The sequence below is a fragment of the Lithobates pipiens genome, unplaced genomic scaffold (genome assembly GCF_037356315.1).
Source record: "Lithobates pipiens isolate NorthernLeopardFrog02 unplaced genomic scaffold, aLitPip1_a1.2 Scaffold_19, whole genome shotgun sequence".
Taxonomy (NCBI): Eukaryota; Metazoa; Chordata; class Amphibia; order Anura; family Ranidae; genus Lithobates; species Lithobates pipiens.
Window position 1 is genome coordinate 505,717,002 of NW_027507764.1, and position 27,530 is coordinate 505,744,531.

General features: G+C 42.4%; 1 protein-coding gene across 3 annotated transcripts in view; it reads left to right on the top strand.

Annotated features, from left to right (window-relative positions):
* Positions 1–27,530, top strand: part of VPS13B (vacuolar protein sorting 13 homolog B) — a 1,337,220-nt gene that overhangs the window by 295,557 nt on the left and 1,014,133 nt on the right. For all 3 annotated transcript variants that reach the window (XM_077493096.1, XM_077493095.1, XM_077493097.1), the window contains one exon: positions 15,288–15,472. In XM_077493096.1, coding sequence (XP_077349222.1) covers positions 15,288–15,472 — 185 coding nt within the window. The remainder of the gene's footprint in view (positions 1–15,287; positions 15,473–27,530) is intronic.

A 27,530-nucleotide genomic window follows, 5' to 3' on the forward strand; every position in this document is an offset into this window, starting at 1 on the left:
AGGGGTATTAACCCTTCCCTTTTTGGCCATTTAACTGTTCAAATTCAACTTAAGAACAAACCTGCAAATCTCGGACTGCCTGTACATTCTTTTCAGCAGTTTAGCTATGCTTATCACTCAATATTACATTATAAGGTCCAGATGATCTTATATATAATATTAAATATAGTTTGCAGCAAAGAAATATTCTTTGAAAAGGCCACTGATAAATGGCAGAATCAATTTTTGTCTAAAACTTAAAACATGGGACTGCTTCTATAAATTAAGGATAATTGGCAAGTGCAAGAACACTTTGTTCCTTCTTACACCCTGCTGCTCCAGGTGCATAATACAAAATTCTTCAGCACTCAGCCTCAGCCAGGAAAAATAGTGTAATTAAAACCTATTTCTAACTTTCTAATAAAAAGAGCGGTCCCTTGTTCAAGTATTTTAAGCCACACGCCATGTTAAGGCAGCACTAAGCACTACTCTAATATAAAGGAAGAGCAGCACTGGCACATATGCTACAAGAAATGAAATGAGCATAACCTGGAGGTTGTCTTAGTCCCCTTCCAGAAACATAGGGGGTTATTTACTAAAGGAAAATCCACTTTGCAATGCAAGTGCCCTTGCAATTAATGTCGCTGTAGATCCGAGGGGGACATGTAAGGAAAAAAAACAGCATTTTAGCTTGCACATGATTGGATGATAAAATCAGCAGAGCTTCCACTCATTTCCGATCTACCCCTTAGATTTAGAGCGACTGCAACTTCCAAGTGCACTTGCAATGCAAAGTGGATTTGCCTTTAGTAAATAACCCCAATTATTACATAAGAGAGAAAGCTAGTAGTAGTTAATCACATTCAACTGTGACTTGATCTGCAATGTTGAAGAGGTTTTGTAACTTGTCCAAGTAGCAGTTTTAGTTATAATGAATGTCAGGAAAATACACCAGCATCTATAGCCACACCGGTAGCACAGAACCTTAACCACTTGTCTACCAAGGTACATGTATAAACGACATGGTAGACAAGTGGTTAAACCATCAGCTGTGAACTTATACCGGTTTTAAGAGCAAGTAAAGGGATTTCTGATCAGTGATCCATCAGCCTTAGAGCCGCCTTATCACTTTTACGGGGCTCAATGGGGTATCCTGGAACCACGGGAAATTGCATCCCCAGTTTAAGCAGGAGGGACTCGGGGAAATATGCCCCAATCCCTCCTGCAATGAATAACCGCTAAAAAGATGTATATTACATAATTTCCCAGATCACGGCTGTCATTGCTCGACTAACATAACCAAGGATGCAGCTATTCCAGCATCCTATGCTCGAATAAATGCGTTGGAGGGCAGTGGAGACATTGGGGATCTAGTAGAATTTTAGACTAAGGATTAGGCTATTCCCAACGGGGGAAAGATGTAATTTATGCCGCGTACACACGATCAAACAAGCGGGTGTAAAAGTCCGGCAAACTCAAGTCCGCCGGACAATCCCCACCATGTGTAGCCTACTTTTTTTACCCGAAAGTACGGCGGACTTAGAAAGTCGTTTTACACTCCAATGTTCCCGCCGGACTCGCATTTCGGCGGACAATCCGGCCGTGTGTATGCCAGTCCGCCGTACTTTTGAAATGAAAACTCATTTTGAGCACGTCTCCAGGTAGGCGGGGTCCGCGAAGGATGCGTCGCTGGCCCCGCCACCTGGTATGGACTTAAAGGGGAACCCCAACGGCGAAAAAAATCGGCGTGGGGTCCCCCCCAGGTCCACATCAGACCCTTGTCAGAGCACGCTACCCGGCCAGCCAGGAAAGGGGGGGGACGAGCGAGCGCCCCCCCTCCCTCCTGAGCCGTACCTGGCCGCGTGCCCTCAACATGGGGGGGTGTCCCCCCCCCAAAGCACCTTGTCCCCATGTTGATGAGGACAAGGGCCTCTTCCCGACAACCCTGGCCGTTGGTTGTCGGGGTCTGCGGGCGGGGGGCTTATCGGAATCCGGGAGCCCCCTTTAATAAGGGGGCCCCCGGATACCGGCCCCCCACCCTATGTGAATGAGTATGAGGTACAATGTACCCCTAACCATTCACCTGTAAAATAAAGTACAAAAAAAAAAAACACAACACACAAGGGTTAAAATAGTTTATTGCACAGCTCCGGGGGGGTCTTCCGTCTTCGGGGGTCTTCTCGCCGGACTCCTCCGCTATCTTCTTGTAGCTCTTTTACTAGCGGAGGAGCCCGGCTTTCTTCCTCGCCACCGCCCTTCTTCCGATTTCGGGGGTCTTGTACCCCTCTTCGGTTCTTCTGCTGGGCCACCGCGCCTTCTTCTAGCTCTTTTACAGACGGTGGCCTGGTCTTCTGCCGCCACCGCCTTCCGTTCTTCTGTCCTTCTGTTCTTCTTCTTCAGATGTTGCCTCGCCGAGTCCTCCGCTCACAATGACGGGGACCGGGCACGCGGCGACTTATATAGGGACAAGGGGCGGGGTCTTCGGTTGATGTCACATGGGTTGTCACATGGCGTCAGTCCCAGCATCCTCCGGGACTGTGACATCGTAAGGGGGCGGGATCACCGTGTGACATCAACCCATGTGACATCAACCGAAGACCCCGCCCCTTGTCCCTATATAAGTCGCCGCGTGCCCGTTCCCCGTCATTGTGAGCGGAGGACTCGGCGAGGCAACATCTGAAGAAGAAGAAGAAGAAGAAAAGGACAGAAGAATGGAAGGCGGTGGTGCAGAAGACCGGGCCACCGCCTGTAAAAGAGCTAGAAGAAGGCGCGGTGGCCCGGCAGAAGAACTGAAGAGGGGGACAAGACCCCCGAAGTCGGAAGAAGGGCGGCGGCGAGGAAGAAAGCCGGGCTCATCCGCTAGTAAAAGAGCTACAAGAAGATAGCGGAGGAGTCCGGCGAGAAGACCCCCGAAGACGGAAGACCCCCCCCGGAGCTGTGCAATAAACTATTTTAACCCTTCTGTGTTGTGTTTTTTTTGTACTTTATTTTACAGGTGAATGGGTAGGGGTACATTGTACCCCATACTCATTCACATAGGGTGGGGGGGCCGGTATCCGGGGGTCCCCTTATTAAAGGGGGCTCCCGGATTCCGATAAGCCCCCCGCCCGCAGACCCCGACAACCAACGGCCAGGGTTGTCGGGAAGAGGCCCTTGTCCTCATCAACATGGGGACAAGGTGCTTTGGGGTGGGGGACCGTGCGCCCCCCCATGTTGAGGGCACGCGGCCTGGTATGGCTCAGGAGGGGGGGGGGGGGGGGCGCTTGCTCGCCCCCCCTCTTTCCTGGCCGGCCGGGTAGCGTGCTTGGACAAGGGTCTGATGTGGACCTGGGGGGACCCCACGCCGATTTTTTTCGCCGTTGGGGTTCCCCTTTAAGTCCATACCAGGTGGCGGGGCCAGCGACGCATCCTTCGCGGACCCCGCCTACCTGGAGACGTGCTCAAAATGAGTTTTCATTTCAAAAGTACGGCGGACTGGCATACACACGGCCGGATTGTCCGCCGAAATGCGAGTCCGGCGGGAACATTGGAGTGTAAAACGACTTTCTAAGTCCGCCGTACTTTCGGGTAAAAAAAGTAGGCTACACATGGTGGGGATTGTCCGGCGGACTTGAGTTTGCCGGACTTTTACACCCGCTTGTTTGATCGTGTGTACGCGGCATAAATTACATCTTTCCCCCATTGGGAATAGCCTAATCCTTAGTCTAAAATTCTACTAGATCCCCAATGTCTCCACTGCCCTCCAACGTGCGCCCCCCCTTCCCCAAGGCACCCCCCATGTTGAGGGCACGCGGCCTGGTATGGCTCAGGAGGGGGGGGGGGCGCTTGCTCGCCCCCCCTCTTTCCTGGCCGGCCGGGTAGCGTGCTTGGACAAGGGTCTGATGTGGACCTGGGGGGACCCCCACGCCGATTTTTTTCGGCGTTGGGATTCCCCTTTAAGTCCATACCAGGCGGCAGGGCCAGCGACGTATCCTTCGCGGGCCCCGTCTACCTGGAGACACGCTCGAAATGAGCGGACTTTCCTCCGCCTGTGTGGGCGAGTCCGTTCATTTCAAAAGTAGGGCGGATAGTACGGCGGACTTAGTACGCCGTATTAGTCCGCTGAAAAAGTGCTGTGTGTGGGCAAGTAGCCCGTTCGGAAAGTCCGACGGACAGTCTGGCGGGAAGTCCGCCAGACTAAGTACGTCGGACAGACGGCTACGTGTGTACGCGGCTTTAGAAGTCTCATAGCACAATAATATGATACTATATAAATCGCCTTAGGAGGTTGAAACCCATAAGAAAAACAAATGCAGGGAAAAGTAATTCCGCAGGAATCCTGGGAGTGCCTGAAGCTAAAATCATGGGAAACAATCTAAATTAGAACCCTGGGATGTAGCTCTGGGGTTTTAATCTCAAGTTGTGAGGTGTGCAATTGGTCATGGCTTAAACCTGGTGTCATGGTGGAGACAACTATTACACCCATGGAACTGAACAAAATATTACATAAATGCCCACAAGTACCTATTATAAAATAATATAGAGCCTCTCTGCTAGGTGAATCCATAACAGTTGAGCAGTCCTATAAACGGTAGGCACCCATAAAAGCTGTTAAATGCGGTTTAACGTATACAGAGCGTTAAGCCTTGTCAGGCGATCTCTGCCTCTATTCAAAATAAATGGTTCGCTATGGAATGCCCATTGATTTGAATAGAAGTGGCACCTGAAGTCGGCTCATTATTATCTGAGTTGCGGTGCGACTTGTGTGCTGAGGATCTTGAAGGGGAACCTCCCCAAAATGAAAAAAAAAATTGGAGTGGGGTTTCCCCCCAAGATGATACTAGACCCTTCGGTCTGGTATGATTTTAAAGTGAACCCCCCCACGACAAACAAAAATTGCATGGGGTCCCCCCAAAATCCATACCAAACCCTTATCCGAGAATGCAGGTCAGTTAAGGAGGCGACTAGCGCGCGCCCCCCCGGACCATACCAGGCCACAAGTCCTCAACATAGGGGGTGGGTGCTTTGGGGCAGAGGGCCCTGCACCCCCTACCCCAAAGCACCTTGTCCCAATATTGATGAGGACAAGAGCCTCTTCCAGACAACCCTGGCCGGTGGTTGTTGGGGGTCTGCGGGTTAGGGCTGAACCCACTAACATCATCGCCCCACAATGCTTTGGGTGATGACGACACAATGGGACCGGGCCTCTGGATGGCATCTGCGGGTGGTCCCGTCCCATGCTAATATATAAGACAGCAGCGAAGACCCGGCAAAAGTGGGGGCTTCCAGATTTTCATAAGCACCCCGCCCGCACCCTGGCCAGGGTTGTCTGGAAGAGGCCCTTGTCCTCATCAACATGGGGACAAGGTGCTTTGGGGTGTGGGAAGCAGGGCCCCCCTGCACCAAAGCATCAACCCCTCATGTTGAGGACTTGTGGCCTGGTATAATCCAGGAGGGGGGGGGGGCTCTTGCTCGTTCCCCCCTCTTTTCTGATCTGCTGGGATGCATGCTCAGATAAGGGTTTTGGAATAGATTTTGGCGGGACCCTATTACTTTTTTTTTTGGAGTGGGGGTTCCCCTTAAAATCCATACCAGACCGCCACCTTCTTTTTTTGGGGGGGGATTCTCCTTCGAAATCCTCTGCACACAAAGTCGCACCACAAGTCAAATCATGAATCGATTTCTGGTGTGACTTCTATTCAAATCAATGGGCTCCCATAGGGAACCATTGATTTTGAATAGAAGCAGCGAAACGCAGCTAAAAGAGTCTGCTGCTGGGTGAAAAAAGTTGCCTGCTGACAGAACCCTAAAAAAAGCTGCCTGGTTGTATTGGGGAGACCATTAGGGGGCACCCTGCTGGTCACAAATTGACATAAGTTATTAGTGGCTTTTTTTTTTTTATGCTATGGACTTGCTATACAAATCCCCCCTTCATTGCAGCTGTATCTGTCTGCTGTCTTGTTTAATAAAAAATGCAAGACAAACCTGCTTGGCCTGCTTCAGGGAGTCCCTGTCTTGTGCCTGGTTTACTGCTGTCAATATCCCTTGCATATAGAATGCACAAGCTCCAAAACCCCAGTACTGTATTTTAGAAATGCAAGCTTAATTTAGAAGAACAAATGGCAGACCAATGTAAAATGCGCAGTGTACCTGTGGGTGCCTTAATTAACAGTCTGCTGCCTGTTCACATCATTAAAGTACAGATTCTCTTTAATAAATTTCCTTCACAGTATTCTTTACATTTAACCATCAAGAAGCCACAGACCTTTTTTGGTCTTTTATATGATGCCATTCCCAATTAATGAAAGTTTTATTGAAGGCATTTGCTGCACACATGATACGGCTTCTAATGCGGTACGTGCCTTTGCTTATTTTATAGGAACAGAAAAAGAAAACAGAAGTCTTCGCTGCTTTATTTCCTCAGAGATTATTTAAATCCTGTATAAGAAAATATTTGATTTTGGATTTTCATACATTTTTACAGTTTTTAATTATCTGTATATGGTTTATTGATGTTTTGGGAGGCATATTTTATGTTTATTTTTGTTTTAAGTAGGTCTTTTGGATTGATATACTAGTCAATGTTTCACACCGCAAATTACTTTTGTGTAGTTTGGATCAACTGTAAAGTTACTTAAGTTTTTAGTCCTACTAAAAACATACGGTGGACTCTACACAGCTGTGAGAAGCCTGCCAGACCTCAATGTTGCTAGCAGTTTGGTGCACATCTCATCTACTATACATTTTTATGATGATGAACACACAAAGCCAAATAATTAAGGATAGAGAAGTTAAACTGGTATTAAACACGGAAACAAAATTTTACTATATTGCAGCTTACTAATCCTTAAATGTAGTGGCTGCATTCATTTTCTTTTTTTAGGCTTTTTTTAACCTCTATTTTTATGCAAAGATATGGCTAGTAAGACATTTTTTGTCTTAGAGTGTCTCTACTCTGGATGGAGAAATGATAGGGACAACTTTTAACAACAGCATTGTCAATCTGGGTAGAGTGTAGTGTTAGATGCGCTACAATTTTTAGACAGACTAGACTAACAAATTAAAGTCAAGCTCCAGCAAAGACTTTTTGAGCTGGTACATATAGTCATCACATCAAATTGCTTAGCTGCAGTAAAATACGTTTATGTTTTGGGGTTCAGTACTGCTTGAGGTAAAATGTTGTGGAAGCCATATGGTAAACATGGTAAGCAATTTTTACTTTATTAAAGAGTATGTTACCCCAACGTTTCGTATTCCTAATATGTGGCTGTTGTTCCATGTACTTGTGTTCAAAAGTTCCTATTCCAAACTGACTATGCTAGGGGGATATCCATGCCAGCATGGTCAGTTTTCTGGCTGTGCTAGGAGCACAGCCTGCCTGTCCTCCAATGATCAGACTTGTGCTTGCACAGACCCCCTGCACAGCCAGTGTACTGGTGGAGAGAGCAGTGCAATGGTATTTCTCCACCCCCACTTCCCCAAGCCCCTTATGCAGCTGAGAACAGAGATTATGTGATCACTTATAGAAAAAAAATGTATGTTGGTGTGTGTGTGTTTGTGTGTGTGTGTGTGTATATATATCATTTTTTTTATTTCACATATACGTTTTGTGGGATGATTCTAGTTTAATAGACCAAAAGCTATTACACAAAATTATTTCAGAAAAGCACAGCCACAAGATAAACCACTTCAGCCCCGGACCATTTGGCTGGCCAAAGACCAGAGCATTTTTTTGCTATTCGGCACTGCGTCGCTTTAACTATCAATTGCACGGTCATGCAATGTGGCTCCCAGACAAAATTGATGTCCTTTTTCCCCCACAAATCGAGCTTTCTTTTGTTGGTATTTGATCACCTCTGCCGTTTTTATTTTTCTGCTTTAAACAAAAAAAGCGACAATTTTGAGAAAAACGCAATATTTTTTACTTTTTGCTATAATAAATATCCCCAAAAAATATATAAACTATTTGTTTTCCCTCAGTTTAGGCTGATACGTATTCTTTTACATATTTTGGTAATAAGCATTTGATTGGTTTGCGCAAAAGTTATAGAGTCTACAAAATAGGGGATAGTTTTATGGCATTTTTATTAATAAATTTTTTTTTTTAACTAGTAATGGTGGTGATCTGCATTTTTTATCGTGACTGCGATATTATGGAGGACAGATCAAACACTTTTTTGGTGCTTTTTTGGGACCATTCACATTTATACAGCGATCAGTATGATTAAAAATGCACTGATTAGTGTGTAAATGTGACTGTCAGTGAAGGGCTTAACCAGTAGGGGGCACTGTAGGGGGTTAAGTGTGTCCTAGGTAGTGATTCTAACTGTGGGGGGGATGGGCTACATGTGACACGACACTGATCACCGGGCCCAATCACAGGGAGCTGTGATCAGTGCCCTGTCACTATGAAGAATGGGGAGATGCTTGTTTACATCAGCATTTCCCCATTCTTTCTCTCCGTGAGATGATTGCGGGTATCCTTGCGGACATAGAGTCCGTGGGACCCATGACGACACTCACTGAGCTTGCGGCAGGTTTGCACGCGCGCCGCCGGCAAATTTAAAGGGACGTACCTGTATTCCCTTTTGCCTGTCCGTGCCATTTTGTTGACGTAAATGTTCGTGCGGCGGTCAGCAAGTGGTTAAAGAAACATCTTTTAAAGAAAATATGGAGCCTGCCATCACTGACCTACTTCTCCAAAAAATGGTAGCTGCTTGGTGGTCTGTATCTTGATGATGCTTGAGAAAATATTATATGGTTTTTCTAGACAGGAACTCAAAGCACTAAAGCCATGGATCAGCATATCAGAATGACAGTCAGGAAAGAAGCAATATTAGAAGGGGTCAGCGATGATTGCCACTTTATTTAACAGGGTAAAGGTTTTCCTTAGCCCTTGTACACACGGTCGGAGATTCCGACGGAGTGTGTCCTATCGGACCGGTTTGTCAGATATTCCGACTGTGTGTGGTCTGCATCGGACTGTTTCGGACAGACCAAGTTTTCCAACTTGCCGGTAAAAGTTTCCGACAAAATGCTCCTATCGGACATACTCCGATCATGTGTAGCCTACTCCAACGGACACGCATGCTCAGATCAAATTCCTAGACCAAAGCTATTGGCTACTAGCCTGAACATAGGCCCGTCTAATGAAATAACGTCATCACGTTATGTACAATCGGATTTTCCGACAACTTAGTCTGACCGTGTGTATGCAACATCTCTTCTGGAATTAATCCGTCAGAATTACTCAGACGGATTTGGTAGTCTGAATCTCCGACCGTGTGTACAAGGGCTTAGAGATCCCTTTGTTTTTATGAGAAATACAACAGTCCTTTCCAGGGTAATTGTATACTGTGTGTGTGTGTGTGTGTGTGTGTGTGTGTGTGTGTATATATATATATATATATATATATATATATATGTGTATGTATGTAGTATCTCACAAAAGTGGGTACACCCATCCCATTTTTATAAAAAAAAAAAATTGCGTTTTTCCATTTTTAAGTGGTGACTGTACAGCTAGAATAACAGTGTACCGTATTTTCCGGCGTATAAGACGACCTTTTACATGTAAAAAAATTGGCCAAAAAGCAGGGGTCGTCTTATACGTCGGGTCAGCCCCTCGGATGGCTGCTTGGTGTTCGGTAATACTGTATGTAGCTTCGGCTACATACAGTATATACCGCTGAGCCAATCCTGGTGAGCGATGTATTCAAATGAATACAAAGCCTGCTCGGATTGGAGTAACGACCTCTGCCAATCCGAGCAGGCTACTCTGTAGCCTGCTCGGATTGACTTGGAGAGTCAGAGAGGCGCGGGCTGATGATGTTACAGCCTCTGCCAATCCAAGCAGGCTTTGTATTCATTAATAGAATACATCACTCGCCATGATTGGCTCCAGCAAATGCAGGAAGAAGGAAGAAATATGAAGCCTCGGAAGCCTCGAAAGCCGGGTCATCTTATACGGTAAATACAGTTTTAAAAGCGTTTTTGTCCTGTAAGATTAGGGGGTCGTCTTATATGCCGGGTCGCCTTATACACCGGCAAATACGGTAAATTTGCTGTCCCCTCAAAATAACTTAAAACACAGCCATTAATATCTAAACCGCTGGCAACAAAAGTGAGTGCACCCCTAAGTGAAAATGTCGATATTTGGCCCAAAGTGTCAATATTTTTTGTGGCCACCATTCTTTTCCAGCACTGCCTTAACCCTCTTGGGCATGGAGTTCAACAGAGCTTCACATGTTGCCACTGGAGTCCCCTTCCACTTCTCCATGGAGCTGGTGGATGTTGGAGACCTTGCAGTCCTCCACCTTTGGTTTGAGGATGCCCCACAGATGCTCAATAGGGTTTAGGTCTGGAGACATGCTTGGCCAGCCCATCACCTTTACCCTCAGCTTCTTTAGCAAGGCAGTGGTCGTCTTGGAGGTGTGTTTGGGATCGGTCTCATGTTGGAGTACTGCCCTGCTGCCCAGTCTCCGAAGGGAGGGGGATCATGCTCTGCTTCAATATGTCACAGTACATGTTGGCAATCAGGGTTTCCTCAATGAACTATATCTCCCCAGTTCTGGCAGCGCTAATGTAGTCCCAGACCATGACACTCCCACCACCATGCTTGACTGTAGGAAAGACACACTTGTCTTTGTACTCCCCACCTGGTTGCACACACGCTTGACACCAATTTAATGCCATGTGCGGCGCATGGTCTGAGCACTGACAGGCTGACCCCCCCACCCCTTCAACCTCTGCAGCAATGCTCGCAGCATGCATACGTCTATTTCCCAAAGACAACCTCTGGATATGACGCTGAGCGTGCACTCAAATTCTTTGGTCAACCATGGTGAGGCCTGTTCTGAATGGAGCATGTCCTGTTAAACTGATGTATGGTCCTGGCCTCCGTGCTGCTGCTCGGTTTCAGGGTCTTGGCAATCTTCTTTTGGCCTAGGCCATCTTTATGTAAAGCAACAATTCTTTGTTCAGATCTTCAGAGAGTTCTTTGCCATGAGGTGCCATGTTGAACGTCCAGTGACCAGTATGAGAGAGTGAGAGCGATAACACCAAATTTAACACACCTGCTCCCCATTCACACCTGAGACCTTGCAACGAGTGACATGACACCGGGGAAGGAAAATGGCTAATTGGGCCCAATTTGGACATTTTCACTAAGGGGTGTACTCACTTTTGTTGCCAGCGGTTGAGACATTAATGGCTGTGTTGAGTTATTTTGTGAGGACAGCAAATTTACACTGTTATACAAGCTGTACAATCACTACTTGGTAGCAAAGTGTAATTTCTTCAGTATTGTCACATGAAAAAATATAATAAAATATTTACAAAAAATGTGAGGGTTGTACTCACTTTGAGATACTGTATACCATTGAAAGCATTCTTACGTTACAGGTTTTCTTCACACCTGCCTAAAAGTTTTGCACAGTACTGTATATACACATGAACACAGATAAGTTGCGAGAATGTCAGCAAATTAATATATTTGTCTGTTGTCCTGACCTTGACCTTTCTCAAAGGAAAGTGGCCTACTAGCACCTAAGAAAAAGGGGCAAATGGGGCATACTTTAATGGTATCTTAGCAAAAAATCTTATTGCAGTGAATGTCTATTTCATTATAAACATTGGCATTTTTTAGATATTGTCAGACTGATTGGCTTTGTTAAAGTGTAATACAAATGTTCAGATTTGTTATTTCACACATTTTGAACCACAACTTTTTATGGCCACGAGCAAGTGTTAGATCTTTCCTCCAGTTTGTGATCTGTTTGGGTTAGTACCTAGCTTTGATATTTTTTACTAACACGGTTGTTTGCATTGGAAGATTTCCCCCTGCCTCCAGGTTTTTTCCTTCATTTCTGTTATCAGAAGTGTAAGAAAGGAGGCTTCCTAGTTTAGACAAAGACAACAGTAAAGATGCCAGAAATGTTTTAACACTACTGAAAATTCAGAAGTAAATTTTGGTTGCAGTTTTACTTTTTACTTTGTGACCCCATTTAGTTAGTCATCCTTCTTTATTATTAAGTAAGCTGTTGTGTCCTTTAACTTCTATATTATCTTTGTGATTGATTGTTATGCTTTTGACCTCCTAGATCAGGAAAGGTGGCATTGCATCTCCATAAACAAACTCATATTTAGAAGCAGTTCTAGAACAACCATGGGACATATTTATATTAAAAAGTGTGTCAGAGTTATTGATGGCTTGGACAAAATTCAGTATTCTGTCTTTGGATGACATCTGCACATAATGCCGAAAAATGATGTTTATTCCTCCTGACTGTTGCATTGTAGTAAATCTAAGCGATATGGTGTATAGCTTAGTATGAAGTTTACAGATGTTCGTCTCCCTGTGGAGGAAATTCAGTCCATTTCACATATGTATGCCAAGAATTCCAGTGTGAAGAATACGTTTTAGTTATAATTATTGAAGTGATGGTGTAGGGACCATGGGGTCACAGGCTTCCTTGAGTTGTTATTAGGACATAGTGAGCCTCGGAAGAGCAGTTGCTGGCTGGACAGAGTAGCAAAATGTAACACTTTTATGTTAAGAGTTCATCCAAAGGGAAGACAGTTTAACAGGGATTTTCGATTTCAACGGAAATTTGCTTCCTCCTTTTGACCATTTAAGTAAAATAGAATTGTCTGTTCACTGGCAGTCTTCTGGATTATGAGCGCTGGGAGCCAAAGTTTGAGTTGTTGGTTTTATAGATCAACCATTTCAAAATCTTTCTTTGAGAGCCATTTTACATGCGTGGTCAGGTATAGAGACATTGTCATGGGAGGGGAGTGGGGGGAACAACAATGCTGTAAGTATAAAGTGCAGTGCAATACCAGATTTTCTGACAGGCAAGGCCACTAAACCTTGCCCCCATACCTTTTTATTGGCTAATCACTATGTTGGGTAGCCAGTAGCAATGTGCAAAAGGCAGGAAGGGATGAGCGAGCTTTGTCATAACTTTACTTGTCAGTAATGTCCATCAGTCCATTAAGTCCTTACTTCATACCGGCAGTGGACCTTCTGGCGTTCCACCACCATAGGGGTCCCCAAGACAACTGTGAATGTAATAAATGGTCAAATGATGGGAGTAAAGGGCCCTGGGATCAGTGGGAAGGGCCTCAGTCAGTGTTCGGGGGTAGGCAAGACCCCTAATGGTTGCTTGCTCCAGGGCCCTGAAGGTTCTAGTTAGGCTTCTGCATTATTGTATGATCACACACACTGCAGTCTAATTTTACAATTATGCTAGGTTTAGATTAAATGGTGCAAAAAAGTATAGAAAACCTTTGCAGTCTATCAACTTTTAAACTGTTCTAGCTGAATAGTATTGTAGGTTTCCTTACCGCATAAAGGATAAGTTCCCCTTTTACGTTTAGGGTGTAACATGTTACAAATGTACCAGGCCCCACACCCCCCCAATCCCCCGTTTTGGCAGTGGCACATAATCTACTCCCCTTGCTCTCTGCCAAAATCTAAAGAAAATGCGGCCGTGTGGATCTCCGCTCTCCCTGCTGCATCATTCATTCACAATTTTCTGTGAATGGATGGACTACAACTCCTGACAGCCTTTGCGATGCTGTTAAATGCTGTGGTAGTTCATTGATTCTTCCTGTCAGTGTGAAGAAGCTTTCTGCCCCTTCGAAGCATACAGCTTACACTGACAGTCTGCATGAGACCGGCATGGCATCAGTGATCTGCCGTTCACTGGTGCAATGCATTTCAGGCTCCTAAAAAAAAAAAGTAGTAAAGACACTTTTTTTTTACCAGCAAAAAAAGTGCATTTACGTTTTTTGTTTCTTTTTGTTAAAGGTGAACTTCTCCTTTAAGTCCCTGGTGCTGTTTTAAGATGGCACTGAGACCACAGCTATTCATCTTGGTGCTCCATTAAAACTCAACAGCTCCTGCAGGTCCCAATGAGCTTACCAGCTGTCAGTTTCTGCTGGAGTCGAGCAGTAAGCTCAGGAGTTGAGTTGCTTAGCTTCTGGGCTTTCATTCCCAATATTGGCCACTCCAAAGAAGCTCTTTGTAAAAATGGTTGTAATTACAATGCTTCCAAATCTGTTCTTTCAGTTCTGTTTTGACTTCCCCGTAGCAGTAAATCACTGTTATAATAATCTGTTCCTGCCGATTACAGCTCTGTTCAGCAAAATGCACTACTGGGGGCACAATTCTATCCACAGCCACCCATAGAGGAAGTAAATTTTTAGTATGCTTACCTTTTCTTGACTACTCCAGCTACCGACCTCTTCTCATATCTGCTTCTTGCTACTAGTGCATGTGTGTTGTGGATGACATTCACTTCAATAGAAATCCTTTCCACACCCTGCCAGTGTGCTGATGGGTTTTACATGAAAGTGAACCAAGCTTGTGGTGCACACGTTTTATAAGCTATAATGTGCCAATGAACTGTCCAGGCCAACAGATATTTATCATTTTAGTCTGGATCTAAGGAAGTGAGAAAACTACCGTATTTTATCGGGGTATAACACGCATCGGCGTATAACACGCACCCCAAGTTTAGGAGGGCATTTTAAGGAAAAAAGTTTTAGGAGGGAAGTTTAAGAAAAAAAAAACTTACATTTAATTGCCAGTCAATGCAGCCTTATCAGTGTGCATCTGCAGCCTTGTCCATCATTGCAGAATGATCAGTGTCATTTGCAGCTTGCCCAGCGCTGTTTGCAGCTTTGCAGTGTAATTTGCAGCTTGGCCAGCGCCGTTTGCAGCCTTGCCCATGTTTAAATTTCCCGCCGCCGAGACAGACCGAGCGAGCGCCACCGAAAAATACCGAGCCGATTGCTCGGCTCTGCTCGTAGTCCCGCCTCCCTGCTGTTTCTCTAGCGAGCGCTGCCGAAAAAGACCGAGCCGTCTGTACTGTGTATTCGGCTGGGCTCCGCTCGCAGTCCCGCCCAGTATGGGCAGGACTGCAAGCCGAGCCGAGTACACAGTACAGTCGGCTCGGTCTTTTTCGAAACAGCAGGGAGGCGGGACTACGAGCGGAGCGGGACTACGAGCGGAACCGAGCAATCGGCTCGGTATTTTTCGGCGGCGCTCTGTATTTTTCGGCCGCGCTCGTTTTTTTTGATCGCAGACAGTGGGGATCGGCGTATAACACGCACCCACGACTTTCCCCCGATTTTAAGGGGGAAAAAGTGCGTGTTATACGCCGATAAATACGGTATGTACTTGAGTGGATACTGCTAAAATATGAGGCATATTTCCAAAAATCTGATCAAACTAAATAATTAATAGAAACACTGTATATGCTTATTAGAAAGCAGAAGTAATATTTTTAGCAGCTGTGCATAAACATTTGTCTCTTCTGCAGGACAAAGCGCACCAATGTTCCAGTCACAGAATACATCTTTGAACTTCCAAGTCTGACCATTCAAGCCACAAGAGCTCAAACTCTTCTGCTTCAGGCTATTGGTCATAGCTGGTCATTCAGTACGAACGGTTCTGGGTCTCCAGGTCTGAGTGAAGCACTGCTCAATGAGGTCTTCCCAACTACAGGTGAATTATGTTTTTCTTTTCAGGATAGTTGATTCATTCCTAAAGGTTGCGCTAATTGCATGTTATTGATTGGCATTTATGATCATGTTCTACTTAGATTTGGTAGATGTGCTTGCTAATGGCTATCTGTTTTATACTGAACATTCAGCATCCCCGCTCAGCATCTGCTGCAAGAAAGTAATATTGCAGTATACATATATAAGTATATGCATATTGTTTTTTTTATACCTGTTCTGTTAATAACCATTAAAAAAATTGCACTGAAGTGTCTTTAAAAAAAAAAAAAACTATATTGAGAAACATATGATGGCTGCCATTGCTGCCCTCTTTCTGAAAATGCTTCATACCTGGCTGCCATGCTAATCATTTGACTTATTTTCTTACTGACAAGCATGCAATAAATGAAGTCAGAATGACATCAGAACTTCTGTATATGCATTTGTTCCAAGATTTTGACTCTTAGAATTTAATCCATTAAATGACCATGACATCCAGGCAACTAATGTATTCAGAAAGAAGTCCGAATGGGTACATACATATTTTGAGGTGTGTTGGCATAGTCATGGGTTTTATGCTGAAAAAAAGCTTTATTCTGGCACCTGATGATGCCTAATTTTCAACCTTTCTGTTAAAAATATGAATATTTAAAATATTAATTTGAAGCCTAAACACACTGAAAAAAAGAAACCTGTCCCCATTTGTGGACACTTGATTCACAGCCAGCATACATCCAAGAGTGCCAGATGCCAGTGTCACCTGCAACGATCTACGATTGTGCCTTCTGTTCCTGTATCAATACTTTGTCCTGTTTTTACTTAGGGCTGGATGGTGAAACCACAGCCCACAATAGAGGACACAGGCATTCTAAACTCCTGGAAGTGTTCCAGGTGTTAAGTTTCTTCTGATATTTTGACAGTGAAAGAGCTAAACGTGTAAGTGAGAACAAGGGTAGTAAACAAGTGTTTAACTTTTTCATCTGTATAGCACTGACACTTAAAGAGGAAGTAAACCCTGATGAGTTTACTTCCTCTTTCGTTCCCTGCAAAGGCAAAGCATAATGGACTACTATGCATCGCATAGTAGCCCATTATGTGTCACTTACCTGACACAGGAGCCAGCGAAGTCGCCGCTGTCCCCTGTAGTCCGCCGCATCCATCTTGCTGGTGGCGTCTCGCAGCTCCGCCGCTGTCATTCAGCGAAGCCGCGATGACGTCACTCCCGCGCATGCGCACGGGAGTCAACATTGCGCGGCAGCTCCATTCTTGGAAATGCCGCGCTCAGTGCGCCTGCGCGCCGCTGTCTATGGCGCATGCGCCGTAGACAGCGGTGCCCGTTTTCGGGCAAATATCTCCTAAACCATATAGGTTTAGGAGATATTGCTTGGACATACAGGTAAGCCTTAATCTAGGCTTACCTGTAGGTCAAAGTGGTTTGTAAGGGTTTACAACCACTTTAATGCAATGTTTTCTGCAGAATGTGGGACTATTTACATCAGTCTTTGCCTTTAATAGGAAATTATTTAATTTCTCTACCACAGCAGTAATAAAATGCATGCTTAGTAGGCTAATTCTGATGGACACAGATAAAAGTACATTTGTGTTATGCACATGTTGAAGGTAATTCAGTAAAGCCCCTACAACGCTTTCTGGCAGTAGGGCCCTTTAAGTACTCCTGCAGCAGTTTAAAAAATCCCTGGCATCAGTTTCATGACCTTTACTGTCACATGTGGGAGATTCAGATAGTTCTTAACAGTGCCATTTTAGACTTTTTTGCTCCACCAGACTAAAAAAGTATTCGCTCCAGTTTTTAGATAAGGAAACTGGTGGTAATTAAGACCAGCTCTAAGTTGGCATATAGAGGCAATCGCAGTGCTGCTGCTATCCCTTTCTCTTGCCACCTGCCACTAGTTGTAAGGGACCTAACAAATTGACAGACTCCTAGGAACCAGTGAAGCTGATAATGTGTGGCACCTGGTGGGGAGTCCAAGGGACTAATTCAACATGGGATCCACAGTCTTCTTGTAATTGACATGCTTTGGAAATTGTGCATTGGAATCTCCAGCCTGGTTTTTCCATACAGCACCCCTGCCCATTACAAGGGTTCTTAATACTGGATGCGCCCATAAGGAGTCAGGGCATTACATTCAGTGATTGTTTCAATCATGAAGACTGCCTATAGCCAAATGGCTCCTGACGACATTCCATCATCATATTTTGGATCTATCTACAGTCAGGAAGAATTTGACCCATTTTGGGCCAATGGGTATGCTGGGTATGAGGTATGCTGGTGATGTTTTTTTCACTTTGACTGTCTGGTTCCAGCCAATGGTCACTGCAGCACCATCTTACACATACAGCTATTTCTTCAGGGACGTGTACATTGAGAATTGTGCATTTGAATCTCTGGACTGGTTTCCTGTACAGCTGTCCATTACTGGGATTCTTTATTCTGAATGTGCCTGTAAGGCGTCAGAGCATCACATTCCCTGATTTTTTTTTTAGTCTTCAAGACCACCCACCTATAGCCAAATAACCTCTGACTACATTCCATTATAAAATTTTGGAGGGATCTACGGTCAGGAAGAGATTGACCCATTTTTGAGATCCACTACGTGCCTGTGACATTTTTTAGCTTTAACTGTCTTCTGATCCAATCTACATATTCCGCTATTTTTTCAGGAATGTGTGCATTGGGAATTGTGCATTAGTTCCCCATGAGATCCAAAAATATGCTTCTGATTGACAGCAGTGAGTGCGCAGATTATATAGCCAATAGCAGGCTGTCTGTTAAAGAATCAGCCTACTACCTGCTGTCAATCACAAGAAATTCAGACCTAATGGGGAATTAGTGTCTGTTAATCCCCATCATGCTCTGCCTCTGCACCCGGCGCTTGCCCTAAATTCATGTACCTGTTGGCCACACCATTTGTCGTGCGAAGGCATAACAGTATTCTGAAACGTGCTAAGAGCATTTGGCCACCGTGTCAACTTAATTTCAGGTTGGTATGTGCCAGGGTACTTAATTAAAAATATTAGAATTTGCAAGACTAAGAACCATTAACTGTAGAAGACCTTTTAATACTATATGTGTGTGCCTAGAAAAAAGCATGTTGGTCAACTGTTTTAGCTGGAATAAATAGGGAGTACATTGGGTTAAGTGGAGCTCCGAAGAAATAAATATTTCAAGAGTTTTAGTGGCCCAGTGCAGAGAACATAAAGTGTCGGAAAACCTTTGATTTGCCAGTTAATTGACCCAGAAATATTATGCACAAAACAGCAGACGTGTGAACGAAACAATAAAACGTAATTGGTGCCCAGCAGGCGGCATTTGATGGACATATTTATGGGTTTGTGTACTCTAATGCCGCAAGTTCATGCTATCCAAATCCTTCTTGAAAAGTGTTACTTTTTAATTTTCCCCCTTGGGGTATTAAAGAAAAGAAATGCAAATGCATTTCTCTTTTCATTCATTTTTATTTTGTTTTATTAGCCATAATTTTAATTAGCAAATCTAAATAAACAGTTTCTAAAGGGATGGAGGCCTGTTTTATTTATAAGTGAAGGAAGGCATCAGCTTTGAGTCTATTAAATTATGTGTTTTCATTGCATAACTATGCAATGAAATACATGAGAAAAGTTCATTCCATGGAATGTGCATGCATCTGAATGCATTTATATGCTTTATAAAGATGTATAAAATTTGTACATGCTTGTTTATTTGTTGTCAGGTTTTGATTAAAAGCTACCCAGCCTAGACCCTCCTCAAACCTTTTAACAAAACCGTGTTGCTTAACATTGTCTGGCTTTTCCCAGGACCATATTGCTTGTCTTCTCCATGATCCAACCCCCCCTGCTCCCTAAAAGTCTGCCTGTGCACTGTGTCTCCATTGGAATTTTGCTTTATTCCAAATTGTTGATATGGACACATCTCACCCAGAAGCTTAGCCAGCTTTAAAGGTTAAGTCCACCTTTGAAGATGGATACTAAATGCACACACATTTGGATAACAATATGTTTATTATTTGTTTCTTTTTATTGTTTACAAATGAGCCAGTAAAGCATTGCAATCACAATACACAGGTATCTGGAGATTCTCCCTCCATCTCCTTGCCAAGGTATGGCCTTTCAATTAGAGAGCTGGACAGAGTATCAATGTACTTACAAGTGTGCACCACACTTGTGGTCATTCATAACTACAAGTCCATCTTCTGTGGCGGGAGACTGGACTTGTAGTTTATTCACTCAGATCTCTGGCTATGCACAGCCCTCAAAATTCAAAACTGACAGCTGGCGCTGGGGTAAAGAACCCTTGCGTGCTGTCTGAGTGGGGGAGAAGGAAGAGGGGTGATGGCTTGGCATCCAATTACATGTTACAGAACAACATTAATGTTTAAACTGGGTCTTTTTCCCATACTAAGAACCTAACTTTGACTTTGTTTTTAGTCTCTAAGATTTGTAATCATGTAGAACAGCTCTCAGCGTGTTAATAACCTGGTCATCATTTTTCTCTTCATGGATTTGTAGTTTGATCACTGCTGACCATATACATTCTTTAAATCTAGCAGGCGATAGATTTTTCAGTTGAGTGAGAGTCTGGGCATACGCTCATTTTGATTCAAGGGCTGTGCACTGTTAAACAGGCTTGTATCTATCGCCGCAACTGAAAAGCACTTTCATTTTTCTTGTCACATGCAATGTGAGTGAGTGCCCCCACCATCACATCCACCCTACAACCCTTACCTGTCAACAGCACCCCCCAGGGCCCTTTGTTACTTGTCACAGCTCAGCTCTTGCCTCCAGCCACTGGCAGCTTCCTGCTCCACTCATACTCTAGTAAAGCACACACCAAAATGGCATTCCTGGGTCTGACCATAAAGAGTACCTCCCAGGCAGACCTGCCTCTCTCTTTACTGCCTCTAATCACAGCATCACCTTCTAGCCAGTAGAGGGGGTAGCACAGCTAACAACGTCAGCATTTCAGTGCCCGTCTGACCCGGTCTCCAGAGAGTATATGTTGCCATGGTGACCTGTCATTTTCCAGCCCTGACATATGTGCCTGTTTCCACCATACATGTGTTGGGTGCAGATACATGCAGTTCAATGGACATAGTGTGTGGACTTAAGATTGTAGGCAGTTCTCTGGTGTACCATGATCTTAAAATAGGTCCTTGGGATAAAATCTATAAATACAGACCAGGTCCTGGTCACAAGACCAGGAACCGTTTAATAATTAGAAAAGTGTTTAGGAATAGCCAATGCATTTATGGTGCCCTTTTATTAGTACTAAAAAAAACACAATAAAATTGAGCTGGACATTTTAAAGATAGGCAACTCCTATCCTCATATTGTTTAGTGGTTCCAAATGAATAACTACTGCAGTAGAGAACAGACACAAAAGATATGCTCAGCATCTTTCCAAATAATTGCTCTGCTTTATTATGACGCAATTGAAGGTTTTTCTACACATGATTACGTAGGTATCACATTAATATTACAATTGTACGTTTATGGTAAAAAGGGGCGTTACATAGGCAGGCTAATTCTAATCAAGACTCGAAAGAATGCAAACATGTACTGAAAACATTATTAGTGCCGTGTGCACAGTGAGGGCAGTGTGCAATACATACAAAATAGAATACAATTATGTACAGAAGTTACAAATTTTCTTAACAATCCTCTCTTTTGATCAATATTTTGATCACTAACCATACCTGCTATCACCTTTAACCTGGAACCTCCACAGGTGGAGGTAGTCCTGGCCAAAGAAGCAAAAACTCTTTTTCATTACAAACTTACTTTTCATTGTGAAAAACAAATGATTGACCAGACATATTTACAGAGTACTGGCTGTACACAGAATGGCCTTCTAGCTGAATTGTTGGCATGCTGACTTATCAGCATATATAAACACAGACAATTCCACATAAAATGGAAGACTTACAAAAGCCAAATATGACTTCATCATAGCTAAACTACTTTTCTATATATATATATATATATATATATATATATATATATATATATATATATATATATATATATATAGTGTGTGTGGAGAGGCAAAAGGAAAAGTACCCTAGCCTGTGATCGCAAGAGGGAAACAAATCAAACACAGAGATTTCTTTAATTTAGTCATTTTTGCAGTGTCTGGTGTGGATCCAGGTGACTACTCCTTCGAGTTTTGCACAACTGTACATGTAATAGATGCTGTATTGAATTCCAAACTTTTAGGATCTGGAATTGGGGAGAAAACACATAAATTAGTTTGTCAAAAACCTTAAAAGATCAGCAATGTTCTCTGTGAGATCCGAATGGTGGAGTTCAGCTGCTGAGACAAAATATAAGCGAGTGAGTAACGCACTCCCAAACCTAATCCCATAAGGAGAGAGTCCAACATCCCCTTAGGGGCTTGATAAAATATAAGAAAACATTCAGGCAAACATTTTCTAGTTTCTTACTCTACTTTTTCCATTACATTGTAGACCGTAGGGGGTGTAAAAATAAAACCTCAAACTTCTAGTAAGGACTCGCCTATAATAATGATTTCCTCTGTTACTCTCTATAGATTCTGGCACTCTGTACTTACAAACTTCTTCTGATAACACTATTTACTGTGGCCTTTGCAGTAGCATTTGCGACTGGACATCCAGAAAACATACAGACAAAATACATACTCTAAGATCCTGACATGGTGATCTGGATATATCTGTTTGTAATTTCTGGAAGTGATGTTCAACTTTTGTTAACACCTTTGGTAACAGGTAAAACAAGAAGTGGTATGTTATAAAAAGACAACTGTGGTGATCCCTGGCTCTATCCCATGCTCATTTACTAAGGCAGCCATAACTGCTTGTGACTGATGACACGGTCCATGTGTCAAGCTGGAGGGAAAAGAGTGGCTGGCAGACATAAATGATCACCTTTTCCAAAGTCCGGTTTCATAAGAAGTTGCCCCCTGTGAACCACTTGTTCTTCTCGTTCTGGGGTCCTTAATTATTAATCACAGCTATACTGGGCCAGAGCTAGGGTGGAATCCGTGAGAGACCCAGCAAGTGTCCGGGGCTGTAAATGCAGCATACTTGGTCACCTGGTCTGCTTCCATGTGTGAGTTTTAATGTTAATATAGCTACCTCAGCAAGAACCTGGAAGGCTGAAAACAGCCAATCAATTAACTTAGCATGCATGCTTAATTGGTTTACCTGCCGAAGTAAAAACAAACTTCTGGCCTTTAAAATGGAACCAAAAGCTCTCTATATCTCGATTATCTATATCAATATGTACTCTTTTTTAGCTCACAGGCTTTGCTTAAACATGGAGCTCTGCTTCTTGAGATGGGGAAAAAGGGTCTAATGACTCTGAATACAGAGTATCCTTCTGGGTGATAAATTGCATACTCAGTATGGGTATTGCCATCCTCCATATAAAATCGGGATCAAATCTACAAAAAATTTAATATCTGAGTCTTCAGGGAGTGCGTCCTGCACTGGGCTCACAGCAGCTGATTCCTACAACAGTAATTTAGCACATGTGGTTTTTCTTTGTCTCCGTGCCTCCTCCAATAGAGGTAATAAGGTGTCTGGATTCAAATGTACGCATTTTTCATTGTTAGATTTATACATAAACAAATTCATATTTTGAACCTTTCATTAGACAAACATTTAGTTAGCTGTATATTTGCTGCGCAGAATGTGGGACCAATAAAAATTAAATATTTTACCAAAATAATGTCTGTAACTTTATCTAATAGCACCTGCTGAGTCCAGCTTGCATAAATATATTACAATGGCTTGTTTTCTATCATGCTGTTTGTGTAAAAACTTCAGTTTCATGTTTTAAAAAGACAAAATTTTCCTGGCAATATTGTAGTAAATGATAACGATATCCTGCGGTCATGCAGAGATGTCCATAAATCCAAAATATTCTTCTGCTTATACCACTGCACTTACAAGGAAAAGGGGCCCATCATTTCATAATACACACATTCTGCTTTTGTATTTAAAAAATAAAAACAAAAGGACCAAAAATCTGTATATGACAGAAAGCTCTCAGCCACATCATAAACTATACAGTTGACTGCAGGTAGCATCTATCCTAACAGGTTGTGTGGGCTTTATGTGATGGGTCTGTTATATTTAAATTTTATTTATTATTACTCTCACATCATGGACTACAAATCAAGTTATTATCAGACCTTTAGATTTAATTTTTGTAGAAAAACTTCTTATGTATCCGATCCATCTTGGCTTTGTTAAATATTATGGCAGCTGTATTCCAATTAACAACCTCATCTTAATCTTTTTTGACTCTCAACTAAGGAAGGGCTTATTGTAAGAGTACCCCATCTCTCTCATTATTTTATATACATAAAGGCATCCTTCAGAGTGTTGGTTTAATATCAAGAGGCTATATAGAGATCCAGATAGAATCTTAATATCAATTTATATTCATCTGTATGAACTTTCATTTCTAACACAGACTCTATATGCATTGGTATTCCTATGTACATTGTGGCCTCTGACACTTTTTTACAGCCATTTGATTGCTTTATATATTTTTTATACTTCATTCTTTATTATTCGTTTTTTTTTTTATTTTGCTTATCACCTTGTGATTATTTGTGTTGATCTGAGAGCGTCAACATACAGGTAGTGGAATTGTGTGTTCTAGAATTTGTCCACACATTGTTCCATTAACCTTCAGGGTTAATCCATTTTTTTATTTTTTTTTGTGTTTCATGCATTTGTATTAGACTTTGGTGTTGCACTAATGCGCAATACATTTACACATCATTATGTTTTAGAGCACATCGTTTTTTTTAAACTAGTTTTACTTTGAACACTTGATGTATATGTGTGCGATTTCTTGCAACTGAGAGTTGCATCTCACCATATACATACATTTTGGTATTCACTATATTCACATGTTCACATTTTTCATATATGTGTAAGTTTGCATATAGGTATAGTTACTATTTCCGCAATTAGATATAGATATGTGTTTCATTTACATATATATTGCCCTTTCACACTAAACCACGGAGTGTTGCATTATCATCCAAGGCACAATTTGCACTCACTCGCATTCTGATATGCTTTTGTGAATTGTATACATTTTAGTGCTACACGTTTAGTTACATTTTATAGTACAATTAGTCTGATTGTTGTGTTGGCAGCTCACTTTCTAGGGTACGCGCCGTATTATCACTACCATTTTGATTTTGTTATAAATGTTTTGTCTAAAAAAACTGAAAATTGGCATGGTGTCCTTGCAGCTCATCACTGATCTCTCATCCCAGCTAAATGCTTTCATGAGAGCGCAAAGGAGGGGGTCACATCTGCATACATGACACACACAAGCAATAGAACTAAGGCTTCCAGCATTCACACACATACACGACTATCTCTCTAAAATTTCTTACTTTTTTCCCATTTGTACACAATACATGCTTATCATTCTCTCTTTCTTTTAACTCTTTTTATTTCCCTGCATAACTTCTGCTTTCCTTATTTTGTTCTGATATCCTTTTCATCACATGTATTGTAATCCCATACTTCACATACTCTAGCATCTATAATTCTATGATCAGACAGGCAGCCATAGTGCTCATCCCATCTTCCCTCTCGGACAACATATAAAGTATTCTGTTTTAACTTAGCTAGCTGGGCATTTTTGAGGGTCTCTTACCCTTCATTCCCTTACTTAATTTAATGCCCATAATGTCTGTCCAGTCTTTACGTATGCCTATACCCTCTTGCTTCAAAACGACTTTATCTAGCAGATGTACTACATATACCTGTGAACAGCATTATTCTTCCCTTTCTTATCTAAAACACTCTGAAGGACAGTAGACAGTGACAACTTGACATATAACCACCAATCAATACAGTTCAATTAAGGGGAGTAAAATATCTACCCTTTGTCCCAAAAATGCCTTTCCAATCAAGGAAGTCTGATAACTCAAATGTAAGCAAAAGGCCTACTTCAGCCGGCTGATCAGCAGAACTTTCCGGATCGTCTCAAGCACCTCGTTTTGGATACTCGGGGCCACCTGTAAATCCTCTCCTAGGCAAAGCTCGCCACCTGGGCTGGACATTTTATAGATAGGCAACGCCTATCCTCATATTGATTAGTGGTTCCAAACTAATAACTACTGCAGTAGGGAACAGACACACAAGCATCTTTCCAAATAACTGTTCTGCTTTATTATGACGCAATTGAAGGTTTTTATACACATTATTACGTAGGTATCACATTAATATTACAATTGTACATTTAAGGTAATGAGGGGCGTTACATAGGCAGACTAATTCTAATCAGGACTCAAAAGAATGCAAACATGTACTGAAAACATTATTACTGCTGTGTACACAGTGAGGGCAGTGTGCAATACATACAAAATACAATACAATTATATACAGAACTTAAACATTTCCTTAACATTTTTTACAGTTTGTTATGAAACAGTTGTGTAGATAGAAAAATTCTCAAATAGTTAGCTACAATGGCAACATATGGGGATATATGTATGTCTCTAAATTTTCTTTCACTTTTTTTTCTCTAAGCAGATAAGTATTCTTCTTACTCGGGTATGTAAATTCAATGTGTAAAAAAAAAAGAAGTTTGTAAACATCAGTAAAAAAGTAAAATCAACAACACATCTAGCTGATGTGTCTAAATATTATCTAACTTACTCTTTTTGCATAATGAAATAGCACATCAAATGCGCACAAAGAAATTCAAGCGTATTGCAGGTATAGCCCTGATTAAGGGGGCCCTTTTTGTGCCTGTTATATGTGTTTTAATATTTCTAAGCACTTAACTAATTATTAAAATATTTCTGGATGTGTGAAAATTTTGTGACACATAAAAATAAACTTGCACTTTAACCACTTGCTTACTGGGCACTTAAACACCCTTCCTGCCCAGACCAATTTTCAGCTTTCGGTGCTCTCACACTTTGAATGACAATTACTCAGTCATGCAACACTGTACCCAAATTAATTTTTTGTCCTTTTTTTTCCCACAAATAGAGCTTTCTTTTGGTGGTATTTGATCACCTCTGGGGTTTTTATTTTTTGCGCTATAAATGAAAAAAGACCGAAAATTTTGAAGAAAAACGCATATTTCTTTGTTTCTGTGACAGAATTATGCAAATTATTAATTTTTCTTCATAAATTTTGGCCACAATTTATACTGCTACATATCTTTGGTAAAAATAACCCAAATTAGTGGATATTATTTGGTCTTTGTGAAAGTTAGAGAGTCTACAAGCTGTGGTGCGAATCGCACAAAATAGATCACATCTGATGTACTGGTGGCCTATCTCACTTCTTGTGACCCGAACAAGCCAGGAAAGTACAAATACCCCCCAAATTACCCCTTTTTGGAAATTAGACATTCCAAGGTATTTAGTAAGAGACATAGTGAGCTTTTTGATGTTGTCATTTTTTTCCCCACAATTCTTTGCAAAATTAAGATTTTTCATTTTTTTTTTCTCCACAAAATTGTCATTGTAATAGGTTATTTCTCTCACATGGCATGTGTATACCACAAATGACACCCCCCAAAAAATTCTGCTACTCCTCCTGAGTATTACAATACCACGTGTGTGGGACTTTTTCACAGCCTGGCCACATAGAGAGGCCCAACATGCAGGTAGCACCATCATGTGTTCTAGGAACATAAATTACACATCTAACTTGTTGACTATTTATTACACTTTTGAAGCACCAGGACAATGACACGTGACACTGAAGACAGATGGCACTGATACGTGGCAATGATGACACTGATACGTGGCAATGATGACACTTATACGTGGCACTGATGACAGATGGCACTAATATGTGGCACTGATGACACGTGGCACTAATATGTGGCACTGATGACACGTGGCACTTATACGTGGCACTGAAGACACGTGGCACTAATACGTGGCACTGAAGACACGTGGCACTAATATGTGGCACTGATGACAGATGGCACTAATACGTGCCACCAATGACAGATGGCACTAATACATGGCACCTATGACGCGTGACACTGATGGCAGATGGCAC